The 13,444-nt window shown below is 38.8% G+C and overlaps 1 protein-coding gene and 1 pseudogene across 2 annotated transcripts in view; both read right to left on the bottom strand.

The window, feature by feature from the left end:
* Positions 1–13,444, bottom strand: part of FCHO2 (FCH domain only 2) — a 136,165-nt gene that overhangs the window by 96,459 nt on the left and 26,262 nt on the right. For both annotated transcript variants that reach the window (XM_025388618.1, XM_025388617.1), the window contains exons 3-5: positions 9,768–9,842; positions 8,626–8,767; positions 8,380–8,532 (exon numbers count right to left, since the gene is read on the bottom strand). In XM_025388618.1, coding sequence (XP_025244403.1) covers positions 8,380–8,532; positions 8,626–8,767; positions 9,768–9,842 — 370 coding nt within the window. The remainder of the gene's footprint in view (positions 1–8,379; positions 8,533–8,625; positions 8,768–9,767; positions 9,843–13,444) is intronic.
* Positions 1,239–2,338, bottom strand: LOC112626507 (annotated as a pseudogene).

Raw genomic sequence — 13,444 nt, 5'->3', positions numbered from 1 at the left:
CATCTCTACTAAAAATACAAAAATTAGCTGGGCATGGTGACGCATGCCTGTAATCCCAGGTACTTGGGAGGCTGAGGCAGGAGAATCGCTTGAATCCAGGAGGCAGAGATTGCAGTGAGCCAAGATTGTGCCACTGCACTCCAGCCTGGGTAACAGAGTGAGACTCCATCTTAAAAAAAAAAAAAAGCCTGTGAATGAGCGAATGAGATGATAACCAAATTATGTTATAACAGCTATAGTATTTATATTGTCACAAAAAAATTATTCAAAGATCTATGACTTTTAAAACAATCTACATTCATGTTAATAAAAACCTTATGATAGGCCAAAATAACTGACTTGGATCAAAATATATTACAAAGCAGAGAACCCACTAACAATATCTAATATCACAAGCAGAGATGCCATCTCTGAGGAGACCAATTAGAAAAAAGCACCCCTTCCTCTGAGTAGTCCATCCCACCAAAGTCCATCCCTGTGAAGCACAGGGTGAATTTTAGCCAACTCACAACCCTTGGACACAACTACATGCTCCACTCCTGCTCAATATTTTAATAAAAAAGAAATCATGAGCTGGGCCTGGTGATTCACACCTGTGATCCCAGCTATTCGAGAGGCTGAGACAGTGAGGTGATCGCCTGAGCTCAGCAGTTCCAGGCTGCAGTAAGCTATGATCATACCACCACTGCACTCCAGCTTGGGTGACACAATGAGACCTCATCTCTAGAAAAAAAAAAAAGTCCTTTAATTGCATCTAAATCATTACATTAAACTTGTTTTGGTTTATATGAAAAGACTCAGAATCATTTATTTATGTGTAATCTCTAGTCACCATATATTTTTTGAGTGGTCACGGCATATTAAGTACTATGGTAAGCCCACTGGGGTTCACAAAACAGAACAGTACTTTAACCCAGCAGTACTTTAACCCTTTGGAAAGTTTTAACTAATTTAGATCATAGATATTTGCATTAACGATATGATACCCATACTAATTCACTGTTGGGCATGAATGTTATAGTATCTACTAAGAGTAAACTGCTCCTGTGACTTACATTTTTTAAAGTAATTATTTTATTTTGAATATGGTCAGCTCCAGCCCCATTCCCCTTACTTTCTCCCCACAGGTAATTTCCATCATGTGCTTATTGTTTACTGTCCCCATACATGTCCCTAATACTTTACTTGTATATAAAGAGCATTTTTTTTTCAATTTTGTACAAGAGTTCAGAAAAAAAAATCAAATCGTAACAAAGTTGACTTGGCTTCTCTTTGAGCCTCCTGGATCACCGTCTATCTGTGGCTCTGGCCAGTCCTGCCTCTCCACCACAAACATTGTTTTAGTTCTCCTAGGCCTCCGCCTGTCTCCCAGCCTGAACTCCATTTACACATGGAGTGTGAACACAAAGTTAGAGTGAGGCTGCTTCAGGGCCCCAGGCCCATGCATCCATCCAGACTCCAAGTGGAGTGTAGGGCTTCCAGGGCAGAGAGGCGTAGGAGGGGCAAACCCTGCCCAGGCAATCCTCACATTGGATAGGGCATCAAACAGCATCCCAAGGGCTTGCCCTCCCCTTCCACCCAACTCTAACTCTGGTGAAGGGGGAGCAGCTGTCACCAGAGCCTATACTGGTGAAGGTTGCGGCTCAGCACCGAACGAACATCAACGGTGAACCTGAGGGCATCCAGCATTGGGAGCAGGTTGAAAAGGGTTGTGTCACTGGGGTCACTGAACCAGGATATGATGGTGATGGCCTTGTCTGGATGGCTCCTGTAAGCCACTGGGGAGTTATCCAGGATCACAGTGCTGGAGAGGTCACTGTGGACCACAGAGAGGTGCTTGATGTAGCTGCCCAACTCCAAAGTGCAGTGCTGTCTGTAGTATCTCCTCTTAAGAATACTTCTGCTAATTGTCCAGTTAATCTGCCACAACAGAGCCATAGATCTCCATGCTTGCTACAAAGACCACCAGCTCCCACCACTGGCTCACCACTTCCAAGAAGAAATCCACATGGGGCCTTTAATGTACAAAAAAACGCACAGGATGTTTGTCTATTACCACCTTGAGGATGAAATCAGGAGGCGTTCCACGCCGGACTGTGAGCCTCAGGACCCCAGCATGGTGGGAGTGAATAAGCGTCTCATCCGGATCCAGCACGAGGATATTCCTCTTCACCTAACCGATTCCGGGACAAGAAGATAAGGGGAGGATATCATATCGAACAGTTTGCTGCTGAATTACCGTGCAGATCTGCCACCACAAAACGGTGGAGAAGCTCCAGAGCTTGTTGGCGAAGGCCACGAACCTGCGCAGCCCCAGCAGACACCACGTCCGCACCATCCTGATGACCCTGACACTGCGGGCACCACCGGCCCCAGGGGGCCCCCCCGCGGCACAGCTGCGTCAGCTCCCCGTCGCCGGGAGGGGGAACGGCAGCCCTGAGTGGCAGGAGAGGCTGCAGAGAGGGGCACGGAGCAAGCGGCTCAGAAAGTGACCCCTGGCAAGGTTTTGGAAAGCCCAGCGGAACCGGGAGCTGGCAGACAGGCATGTGCAGCCTGAGGGGGCCCACGTGGGCTGGGAGCGGCACCGACGGCTTCCGGAAAGTTGTGGGCCAAGACACCTCGGGCTAGGATTGGGTCCTCAGAGACCAGGAGGGAAGGGGAAGGATAATTGGGAGAGGGGACAGTAGGGGAGGGAGCAAGGATGAAGGGGGAAGGAAGGGGGGAAAGCAGAGTCAATAGCTTTTTTTTCTTTACAGAGAATTAAAGGTTATGTAAAAGGCATCAAATTCTACAAATCCTTTTGAAACTTTTTCTTGTTCATTATGCCTTTTACATTTACATTTACTCACGTTAATACAGTCATTCTTTTTTAACGTGAATCCATCACCTAGCTTCAAGACTCAATCTATTCTTTCCCCTTTTCTGTGCAAGAGTAATATTTATTTAAACTACTGTATTGTGTCCCATTATATGAAATACATGCAGGAATTTTGTTTTGTTTTGTTTTGTTGAGACAGAGTTTTGCTCTTGTTGCCCAGGCTGGAGTGCAGTGGTGTGATCTTGGCTCACAGCAACCGCCGCCTCCCAAGTTCAAGCGATTCTTCTGCCTTAGCCTCCCGAGTAGCTGGGATTACAAGCGCCCGCCACCGCGCCTGGCTAATTTTTGTCTTTTTAGCAGAGAAGGGGTTTCGCCCTGTTGGTCAGGTTAGTCTCGAATTCCTGACCTCAGGTGATCTGCCCGCCTTGGCCTCCCAAAGTGCTGGGATTACAGGTATGAGCCACCACACCTGGCCAACAGGATTTTTTTTTTTTCAATTTGACAATTGATCTATGATTAGAGGAGCTGCTATGGTTTGAATGCTTATGAAACTTAATCCCCAATGTGGCGGTACTGAGAGGTGGGGCCTTTAATAGCTGATTCGGTCATGAGGGCTCTGCCCTCATAAATAATCTATTAATGGATTAATGGGTTCATGAATCAATGGATTATCATGGGAATAGGACTGACAGCTTTATAAGGAGTGGAAGAGAGACCTAAACACACTCAGTCCCCTTATATGAGGTCCTGCACCTTCTAAGAATTCAGCAGACTCCCCACCAGCAAGAAGGCCCTCATTAGATGTAGCCCCTCAACCTTGGACGTCCTTCTCATCCTCCATAACTGCAAAAAATAAATTCCTTTCTTTATAAATTATCCAGTTTCAAGCCAGACATGGTGGCTCACAGCACTTTGGGAGGCCAAGGCGGGCAGATAACTTGAGGTCAGGAGTTCAAGACCAGCCTGGCCAACATGGTGAAACCCCATCTCTACTACAAACACAAAGATTAGCCAGGCGAAGTGGCACACAACTGTAATCCCAGCTACTCGGGAGGCTGAGTCACCAGAACTGCTTGAACTCGGGAGTTGGAGGTTGCAGTGAGCTGAGACGCCACTACTGCACCCTAGCCTGGGTGACAGAGTGAGACTCTGTCTCAAGAAAAAAAAAAAAAAAAATTACCCAGTTTCAGGTATTCTGTCATAAGCAACAGAAAACAAACCACGCCAGGAGTCTAATATATTTACATGTATTATGATTATTTCTTTCAAATTATTTTGAGTTTTCTCTTTACTGACAAAGCATTTCCTTTTTTTAACTTTTATTTTAGGTCAGGGGAACATATGAACTTTCATTATACAGGTAAACTGTGTGTCACAGGGGTGTGGTGCACAGCTTATGCGTCATCCAGGTAATAAGCACAGTAACTGATAGGTATTTTTTTCTGATCCTCTCCTTTTTCCCACCCTCTCCCCTCCAGTAGGTCCCAGTGTCTGTTGTTCCTCTCTTTCTATGTGTTCTCATTGTTTAGCTCCCACTTATAAGTGAGAACATGCAATATTTGGTTTTCTGTTCCTGCATTAGTTTGCTAAAAATAATGGGCTCCAGCTCCATCCATGTTCCCACAAAAGACATAATCTCATTATTTTTTATGGCTGCATAGTATTCCACAGTGAATATGCACCATGTTTTCTTTATCAAATGTCACTGATTGGCATTTAGATATTGTGAATAGTGCTGCAATTAATATTCACATGCACGTGTCTTTATGGTACAATGATTTATATTCCTTTGGGGATATATCCAGTAATGGGATTGCTGGCGTGAATGGTAGTTCTGTTTTTAGCTCTTTGAAGAATCGCCAGACACTGCTTTCCACAATGGCTGAATTAATTTACACTCCCACCAACAGTGTATAAGCATTCCCTTTTCTCCACAACCTTGCCAGCATCTCTTATTCGACTTTTTAATAATAGTCATTCTGACTAGTGTGAGATGGTATCTCATTGTGGTTTTGATTTGCATTTCTCTGATCATCAGTGATGTCGAGCTTTTTTCATATGCTTGTTGGCTGCATGTATGTCTTCTTCTGAGAAGTTTCTGTTCATGTCCTTTGCCCACTTTCTAATAGAGTTGTTTTGTAAATTTAAGTTCCTTACAGATGCTGGATATTAGACCTTTGTCAGATGCATAGTTTGCAAACATTTTCTCCCATTCTACATGCTGTCTATTTGCTCTTTTGATAGTTTCTTTTGCTGTGCAGAAACCGTTACATTTAATCAGATCCTATTTGTCAATTTTTGCTTTTGTCGCAATTGCTTTTGGTGTCTCTGTCATGAAATCTTTGCCCGTTCCTATGTCCAGAATGGTATTGCCTTGATTGTCTTCCAGAGTTTTTATAGTGTTGAGTTTTACATTTACATTTAAGTCTTTAATCCATCTGCAGATGATTTTTGTATATGGCGTAAAAAAGGGGTCCAGTTTCAATTTTCTGCATAGCCAGCTATCCCAGAACCATTTATAGGCAACCATTTATTCCCTATATGAATAGGGAATCCTTTCCCCATTGCTTGTTTTTGTCAGTTGACAGACCATTTCTTTAAAGTGCTCCATTATTATCTTCAGATTTTCTTCCAAGCACTTGATCTTACCAAAAGTGTCACTAAAAGATTTTCAGACTATAATCAAAGCCATTACTTCCTCAAATGGTCCTTAAATGGTCTGTTAACTGAAATATCAAAGCATTGTAGCTGTCCAATTATGCAACGAAGTTTGCACAGGCAATTAAACTACACCATAAATGCTATCTTATCAACCATGACTATACAATACCATCAACTAAAAATGCATTCTGATTTCATATAAGGAAAAACAAAATACCTCCATTTTCTTTTTCTCTGAGGCCTAGGTCTGAACTTATTTAACCTACTTAATACCTACAATGTACTTTCAATATGAGGGCTCTTGAATTTCTTCAATTCTGAAACATTTTGAGCTGTTTACTCTTCAAATATTACTTGTCCCTCCATCTCCTCCATTTTTTTCCTTCTGAAATTAGTATTAGATGAATGTTGGTAACGTTTGCTTCTCCTACTATGCTCTGGGTAAGGTCCTTCCATACTATCTTCAAAACTCATTCTTTGACTCTATCAAGTCTAAAGTTTCTTTTCTCTATTGCTTTTTAAAAAGCTCAATAACCATATTTTTCATTTCTAAGTTTTCTAATTAGCTGGGTTTTTTTCTATCTAGTAGATTGTTCCATTACGTTTAATTTCTTAATCTTCTTTAATGTAAGTTTATGTTTATTTGAACATCCTCAAGACATATCGTTTTTGTTCATTTTTTATAAATTTAAATTTCATCTGGAGTAAATTCTTATTCCAATTATTGAATTTATTGGTTGTTCTAGTATTAGATTTCTTAGGTGTGCTCTACAATTTTGGTTGTTTGCTCATTCAGAAGAGTTTTTTTTTGGATTTTGCCCTCTTTTCTCTCTCTCCCTCCATCAGTACTGCTGAACATTCATAGAATAAAACATAAACAGTACCTCCTAGAATTGTGTTATGCTTTACACTTTATGCTCACCCATCCCCAAGCAGTTTTCAGGTTATCTCCTGCCACCCCTCCAAGGCCCCAATTTCATTTCAGTCTTATGAAAGTAATTTTTAATTACTTCCCTGCAAGAATATTGTAGATATGGCCAAAATCGTCATGAAATGGTTCTTTGGCTTGATTTCAAGTCAGGATTGTGTCTCTGTATCTGTGTCCCTAAATCCCCAACTTCCAATAAGGCTTTAGTTCTTGTCAGCAACCCAAGAGCCTTCTTTTCTCCCTATCTATAGTTTTAGGCAATGAGTCAGGCTCTTTGTACCTCATCCCAAGAGGGGAGCTTTTAGTCCCTTTTGCCACATAAGAGCCAAATTCCACTGCCCACTTTAGGACTTTTGAGTTCAACAGCTTGCATAATCAATCTCTACGTGCCATTTTGGATTTCTCTTCTATTCTGGTCCACAGAGATAAAATATTATTCTTTTTGGACCCTGTTATTTTGTTGTCCCTTTTTATATTTTATTCATAATTGCTATGTCTGAAGCAGAGGGTGTTTTCAAACCATGAATTTACTGTGTCTCATTTTTACCCCTCCCAATTTTTACTATACAAATCCAATTTTTATTTATTATAAACAATATATTGCTCCAAATTCATTTTTTTCATCTGTGACACAGTCCCCAGAAGGTCCTGAGATCATGTGCCTTATTGCTCCAAATTCTAAATCACCTATTTTCATTTTTCCACATTCCCTTCTAGTTTTTTGCCCATGTATAGTCATATATCATATTTCATTGGTTAGTTGTTTAAAATATTTTGGACCTCAGGTATATAGAAATGAATTAATTACATTATCACAAGTCTTTAACAGCCCCTCTTAATTATATGATATTAATTTCTGAGTTGATTTGGTTACTCAGACTTGTAACAGAAGGCTTTCTATCACCATCTATTGTTAAAAATTAACTCTATTATCAAACTTCAACGTAAAACTATTATTCCGTTTAACAGCTTCATCAAAAATAAAGTATCTGTGCATTTAAACATGTAAAAGTATATAAATACACAGCTCTTTTACAGTCATAATCATACTATTGGTACACTTTGGTTTTCTTTTTTTACCGGATATTTCAAACGTTTTACAAAGCTTTCAAAATTATTGCTCCACATGGCTCATTCTTAAGTGAGATATACCACATCAAATAAGTAAATGGTTAAACTGTTTTGAAAGGAGAAATAAAAAAGCCACTTTCCATTAAAACATAAATGGAAGAAAAGGTTGTGGTTTACCACAATGCTACATAAATGTGCTCAAAGTCAGCAATAAATCACCACAACACAAGTTTAAAGATTATGTGCAAGTACCTATATCTTTCTAAATATACCAAAATCTTGTTTCAAAACAATTTTACCTCATGGTTAAATTTTACACAAAGTAATTACCCCATCAATTATATTACTACAAAAATATCCTGAAAATGTGTCACTAACATTTTAAAAATCATTGTTTTTTTGTTTGGGTATGGTTGTTCACTCCTGTAATCCCAGCACTTGGGGAGGCCAAGGCGGGCGGATCACCTGAGGTCAGGAGTTCGAGACCAGCCTGACCAACATGGTGAAACCCCATCTCTACTAAAAATACAAAACTAACCGGATGTGGTGTGTCATGCGCCTGTAATCCCAGCTACTTGGGAGGCTGAGGCAGGAAAATCACTTGAACCCAGGAGTCAGAGGCTGCAGTGAGCCAAGATTGTGCCACTGCACTCCAGCCGAGGCAACGAGAGCAAAACACCGTCTCAAATCAATCATTGTTTTTTAATGTGCTTGCTAACCTATTGACCACAGACAACATACTTGACAAATCTTGTGTTTTACTTGGGTAAATCACTAGGACTGTAAGGCACAGTGTCTTCACTTTAAAATGAGATAATTTTGAGTTTGATCTAAATATTAAATGCAATTTTGTATGTCAAGGTGCTTTGAAACCACAGATACGTTATTTTATCATGATTACCTTTTCTATTTCTCTTTGTGTAGCTCCTTCTTTTTTCAAACGCTCCTGTTCTACACACTTGGCATTGTAATTTTCCTTGGATTTCTGGAGGGCCTGAGTTATGCTCTGAATGGTTTGGACAGCTTCCAGAGTTCCTGCAACTTCTTCTTTAGTCTGTTTAGTATGAAACGATTCATCAAAATGACTGAACTGTAAAGTATTCAATATCTGACCAATCAATTCTTTAACAAGAAAAAAAACTGATACCTTTTTATGAGATTTTACTTGTTCTTCTCCATACTTCTGAACTTCCTTTATTAATTCTTGCAATTTTCTAACAAGATCCAAGTGACAATTTGCTAATTTCTCTGTAGATGTTTTGAATACATCCCATACTGGTGCAAATGTTCTAAGAAAATAAAAAATATGGGAATAACTTATTAAAAGTAAAAAAAAAAAATTACGGTTCTAACAAGGAACCAATGGAAACAATAGTGGTATATACGGCAACCTTATTTGGGCAAAAGATGAAACTTAAATACTGAATAAAATGATTGACGGACTGACCTTGAATTTTTTTATCACTGGTTATTTTAAATTGGTTATTTTTATCATTGGTTATATTTTTGGACCTCAGGAATATAGAAATGGGTTAATTACACTCTCACAACTCTTACTCCTCTTAATTATATTAATTTCTGAGTTGATTTAGTTGTTTAAACTTGTATCAGAAGCCTATCACCGTCTATTGTTAAAATTTAACTGTTATCAAACTTCAATTTAGTATTCTATTTAAAATGCTTTATCAAAAATAAAGTTTCTGTGAATTTAAACACTCAAAAGTCCAATTTTTAGATAATTATTCTTTCCATAATTGTTATGGCAATGAGCACATCTCATTTTAAATGTATTAATTATTTTCATTTTTCAAGGAACACATTTTTTAATACAAATTTTTTAAAGGAAGATCTAATGACAGTCTATAAAATCACAGGAGACATTTTTAATGCATCTTAATCATTTCAATAAAGTTTATCTTAAGTGAGTTTTTAAAGATCACTGTTAAACTACCTCAGAATTTAAATGAACTTAACAGCCAACCAGAATAAATACACTGCATGTGCATAAGATAATATTTATAACCTCAAACACTATTGAATGACTAAGTAGTTTTTAAAAAGGGAAAAAATAAATTTCATTTACTTTTGATTACTTTTGACTACATTGACTGATTCCGCAAGTTCAATTATATTTTCTATCAAGTGAAGAATATATTAATATTCACAGATACTTTTAAAATAAGCATATATTTTACTATGCTTTTGAACTGTTATGTCCTCAATAGGAACTTAGAATCCTCAAGAACTCTGCCTAAGTGAACATTGAAAAAGAGGAAGAAATTAACTCACCCAAGTTGTGAATAATTGCTTGCAGATTTTGCTAGTTTTGTCATTGACCTGGAGTATGCCTCCTCTATGGTAGCTCTGTTAAATCAAATATCCACATCATAATATCTCTTGTTTAGTGACCAAAAACAGCAAAGTTATCAAAATACAATTAAAAATGCAAAAACAAAAAGATACCTCAAAAATGACATGTTAAAAATAAGTACATATATGTAGTCATGAATTGCTGGCCTATCTTTAACTGTTCTTTCTGGTACAGAACTAAAATAATTTATATCACACACACAAATTTTTTTGAGACAGAGTCTTGCTCTGTCACTCAGGCTGGAGTATAGTGCTATGATCATAGCTCACCGCAGCCTTGACCTCCTAGGCTTAAGCAATCCTCCCACCTCAGCCTCCTGAGTAGCTGGCACTACAAGCATGCCCCACAACACCCAGCTAATTTTTGTATTTTTTTGTAGAGATGGGGTCTCGCTATGTTGCCCAGGTTGATCTGGAATTCCAGGGCTCAAGCAATCCTCCCACCTCAGCCTCCCAAAGTGCTGAGATCATAGGCATGAGCCACCATGCTCAGCCACAGAAAAAATTTTAATGGAGTCACAACTCTTTTTATCTTTAGTACCAATGCTTATCTGAACAGGAAATATAAGAGTGCTACTTCTTGTAAGCTGATTCACTGTGATAAGTGTGTCATTTGTATTTAATACTTCCTTGTACTTAGTTTTATTATTCTTCAACACTGTGATGCACATTTAATAGAACAATAGATTAATGACAGTCATTTGCACAAAATTAAATACGAATCATCAGGTCTGAAATCCTGAACTTCATTCATGGCTTAATTTATTTTGTGATCAGATCTAAAATATTAGCAAATATTTCACACTAGAATACTATGTTTTATATAACTACCATTTAGCATATGAGATTTTATTCTGTAAAAAACATCCATAGCCATTAAATACAGAATTCTAAAAGATATAAATTATCCTATAGACATGTCACCTATAAATACAGAATATACATTTTGTATGGCCTCCTTTTTGTTCTATTTTTGAGACAGAGTCTGGCTCTGTCACCCAGGCTGGAGTACGGTGGTGCGATCTTGGCTCACAGTAACCTCCACCTCCCAGATTCAAGTGATTCTCCTGCCTCAGCCTCCCGAGTAGCTGGGACTACAGGCACCTGCCACCATGCCCAGCTAATTTTTGTATTTTTAGTAGAGACAGGATTTCACTACATTGGTCAGGCTGGTCTCAAACTCCTGACTTTGTGATCTGCCCCACTTGCCCTCCCAAAGTGCTGGGATTACAGGCATGAGCCACCGCGCCCAGCCTGTATAGCCTTCTTAACACTACAAAACTTACAGTTTTACCTTTCGCCTGGCTCTTCTCAATGTGTGCTACCCTTAATAGGGGAACATTCTACAACCACCATTATCCCTCCATTTACTATGATTGGTCCAACTAACTTTCTGCTTCTAATTTCTAAATCCAGATCTTCACACTGCTCTTGCACTAACCCATCTGTTCAATATCCAACTACCCCAAACATAATTAAGATATTTGAACCACTTCAAACTCAGAATATCTAAACTCATCTCCAAACTCTTCCCCAACCGAATCTGCACAAAAACCAGCTCTCTAACAAAAACAAAATATTAACAGTAACTGCCTCTCACTGATGGTACTGTGACTCTTTCCTGCTCCTTTAAGCTCTTCTGTCATTTTAAAATACTATTACTACAAGAGTAATACTTTGTTCATCCAAAAAAGTTAATATTTGTTAGTATATCAATGGGTAAGTTTAACAGCAGGGTAAAGAGGTTCAATTTCCAGTACAGATTAAACATACCTCATCAGCCAGGCATGGTGGTTCACGCCTGTAATCCCAGCACTTTGGGAGGCTGAGGCCGGCAGATCACCTGAGGTCAGGAGTTCAAGACCAGCCTGGCCAACATGGTGAAACCCCATCTCTAATAAAAATACAAAAATTAGCTGGGCATGGTGGTGGGCGCCTGTAATCCCAGCTACTCGGGAGGCTGAGGCAGAAGAATCGCTTGAATCCAGGAGGCAGAGACTGCAGTGAGACAAGATCATGCCACCGCACTCCAGCCTGGGCAACAAGAGTGAAACTCTGCCTCAAATAAATAAACAAGCAAGCATCTCTAATCAAAATATCAGAAATGCTCCAAAATCTTTATATTTTTTGAGGACCAACATGATGCCAAAAGCAGAAAATTCCACACCTGACCTCGTGACAGGTCATGGTCAAAATTCAGTCAAAACTTTGTTTCATGTAGAAAAATTATTAAAATAGGCCGGGTACGGTGGCTCACGCCTGTAATCCCAGCACCTTGGGAGGCTGAGGTGGGCAGATCATGAGGTCAGGAGATGGAGACCATCCTGGCTAACACGGTGAAACCCGTCTCTATTAAAAATACAAAAAAATTAGCTGGGCTTGGTGGCACACACCTGTAATCCCAGCTACTCAGGAGGCTGAGGCAGGAGAATGGTGTGAACCCGGGAGGCAGAGGTTGCAGTGGGCCAAGATCGTCCCACTGCACTCCAGTCTGGGTGACAGAGCGAGACTCTGTCTCAAAAAAAAAAAAAAAAAAAGAAGAAGAAAAAGAAAAATAGTTAAAACATTGTATAAATATTTAAAATATTGTATAAGATTACCTTCAGGCTGTGAGTATATGGTGTGTAGAAAACAAACAAATTACAAGTTTAGACTTGGGTCTCACCCCCAAGATTACTTGTTATATATATGCAAATACTCCAAAATCTGAAAAAATCCTAATTCTAAAAGACTTCTGGTACCAAGCATTTCAGATAAGGGATACTTAACCTGTAATAGCGAATCAGATTATTGACACAAAAACTTTTCTCACTGAGGAAAATTTAGAAAACATGGTAAGTTGAGGGTGGAGGCAAGGTAACTGAAAAGCATTAAAAAACTTAAGGAGCAGTTAAGAATAAAGATCCAAGAGAAGGGTATCCAGACAAGTCAGTCAGGTATGTGGGGCAACTTCTTCCTGGAGGGTATCCAAAAGAGGTCACTGATCAGTTGAGAAATGAAACAGCTTTTCTCAGCCTCACAGGGTAAGGGAGACAAAAATAAAAGAGTTCAGGTCCAGTAAAGGTAGAGAGCATAGAAAAATCCCATGCCCTTCAAGTAGAGACTCCAAAAGAAGAAAAAAAAAAAAAAAAAAAGCAAATTACAGATCTAGAAAATACAACCACCAAATTAATAACTCCTTGGATGGGGTTTAGCAGCTGATTTGATATTCTATATTGAGATTTATACCATAAAAGGGAGATGGAAAAAAAAGGAAAATTAAAAAAATAAAGAGATTTAGTTAATTAAAAGATAGATGAGAATAATTTATCCAACATTAAAGTTCGGAAAGACAAAAAAGAATGTGAAGAGATGTAAAGGACAAAGCAAGAAAAGTCCAATAAATGAGTAAAGAGAAAGAATGAGTTAGAGAAAATATCTGAGGAAATAATAACAGGGAATTTTCCAAAACTGATAAAAGATATCAAACCACAGATCCAAGCAGCCCAACAAACTTTAAGAGGATAAATTGTTTAAAAACAATTACATCTGGTCGTAGTCACATTATAGTAAAAACTGCTGAAAATTAAAAAGAGAAAGAACAAAATAAAGATATT

Source organism: Theropithecus gelada, chromosome 6, assembly GCF_003255815.1.
Source record: "Theropithecus gelada isolate Dixy chromosome 6, Tgel_1.0, whole genome shotgun sequence".
Taxonomy (NCBI): domain Eukaryota; kingdom Metazoa; phylum Chordata; class Mammalia; order Primates; family Cercopithecidae; genus Theropithecus; species Theropithecus gelada.
Note: the sequence above shows the minus strand (reverse complement) of the source record. Positions and strands in the feature narration are given on the sequence as shown.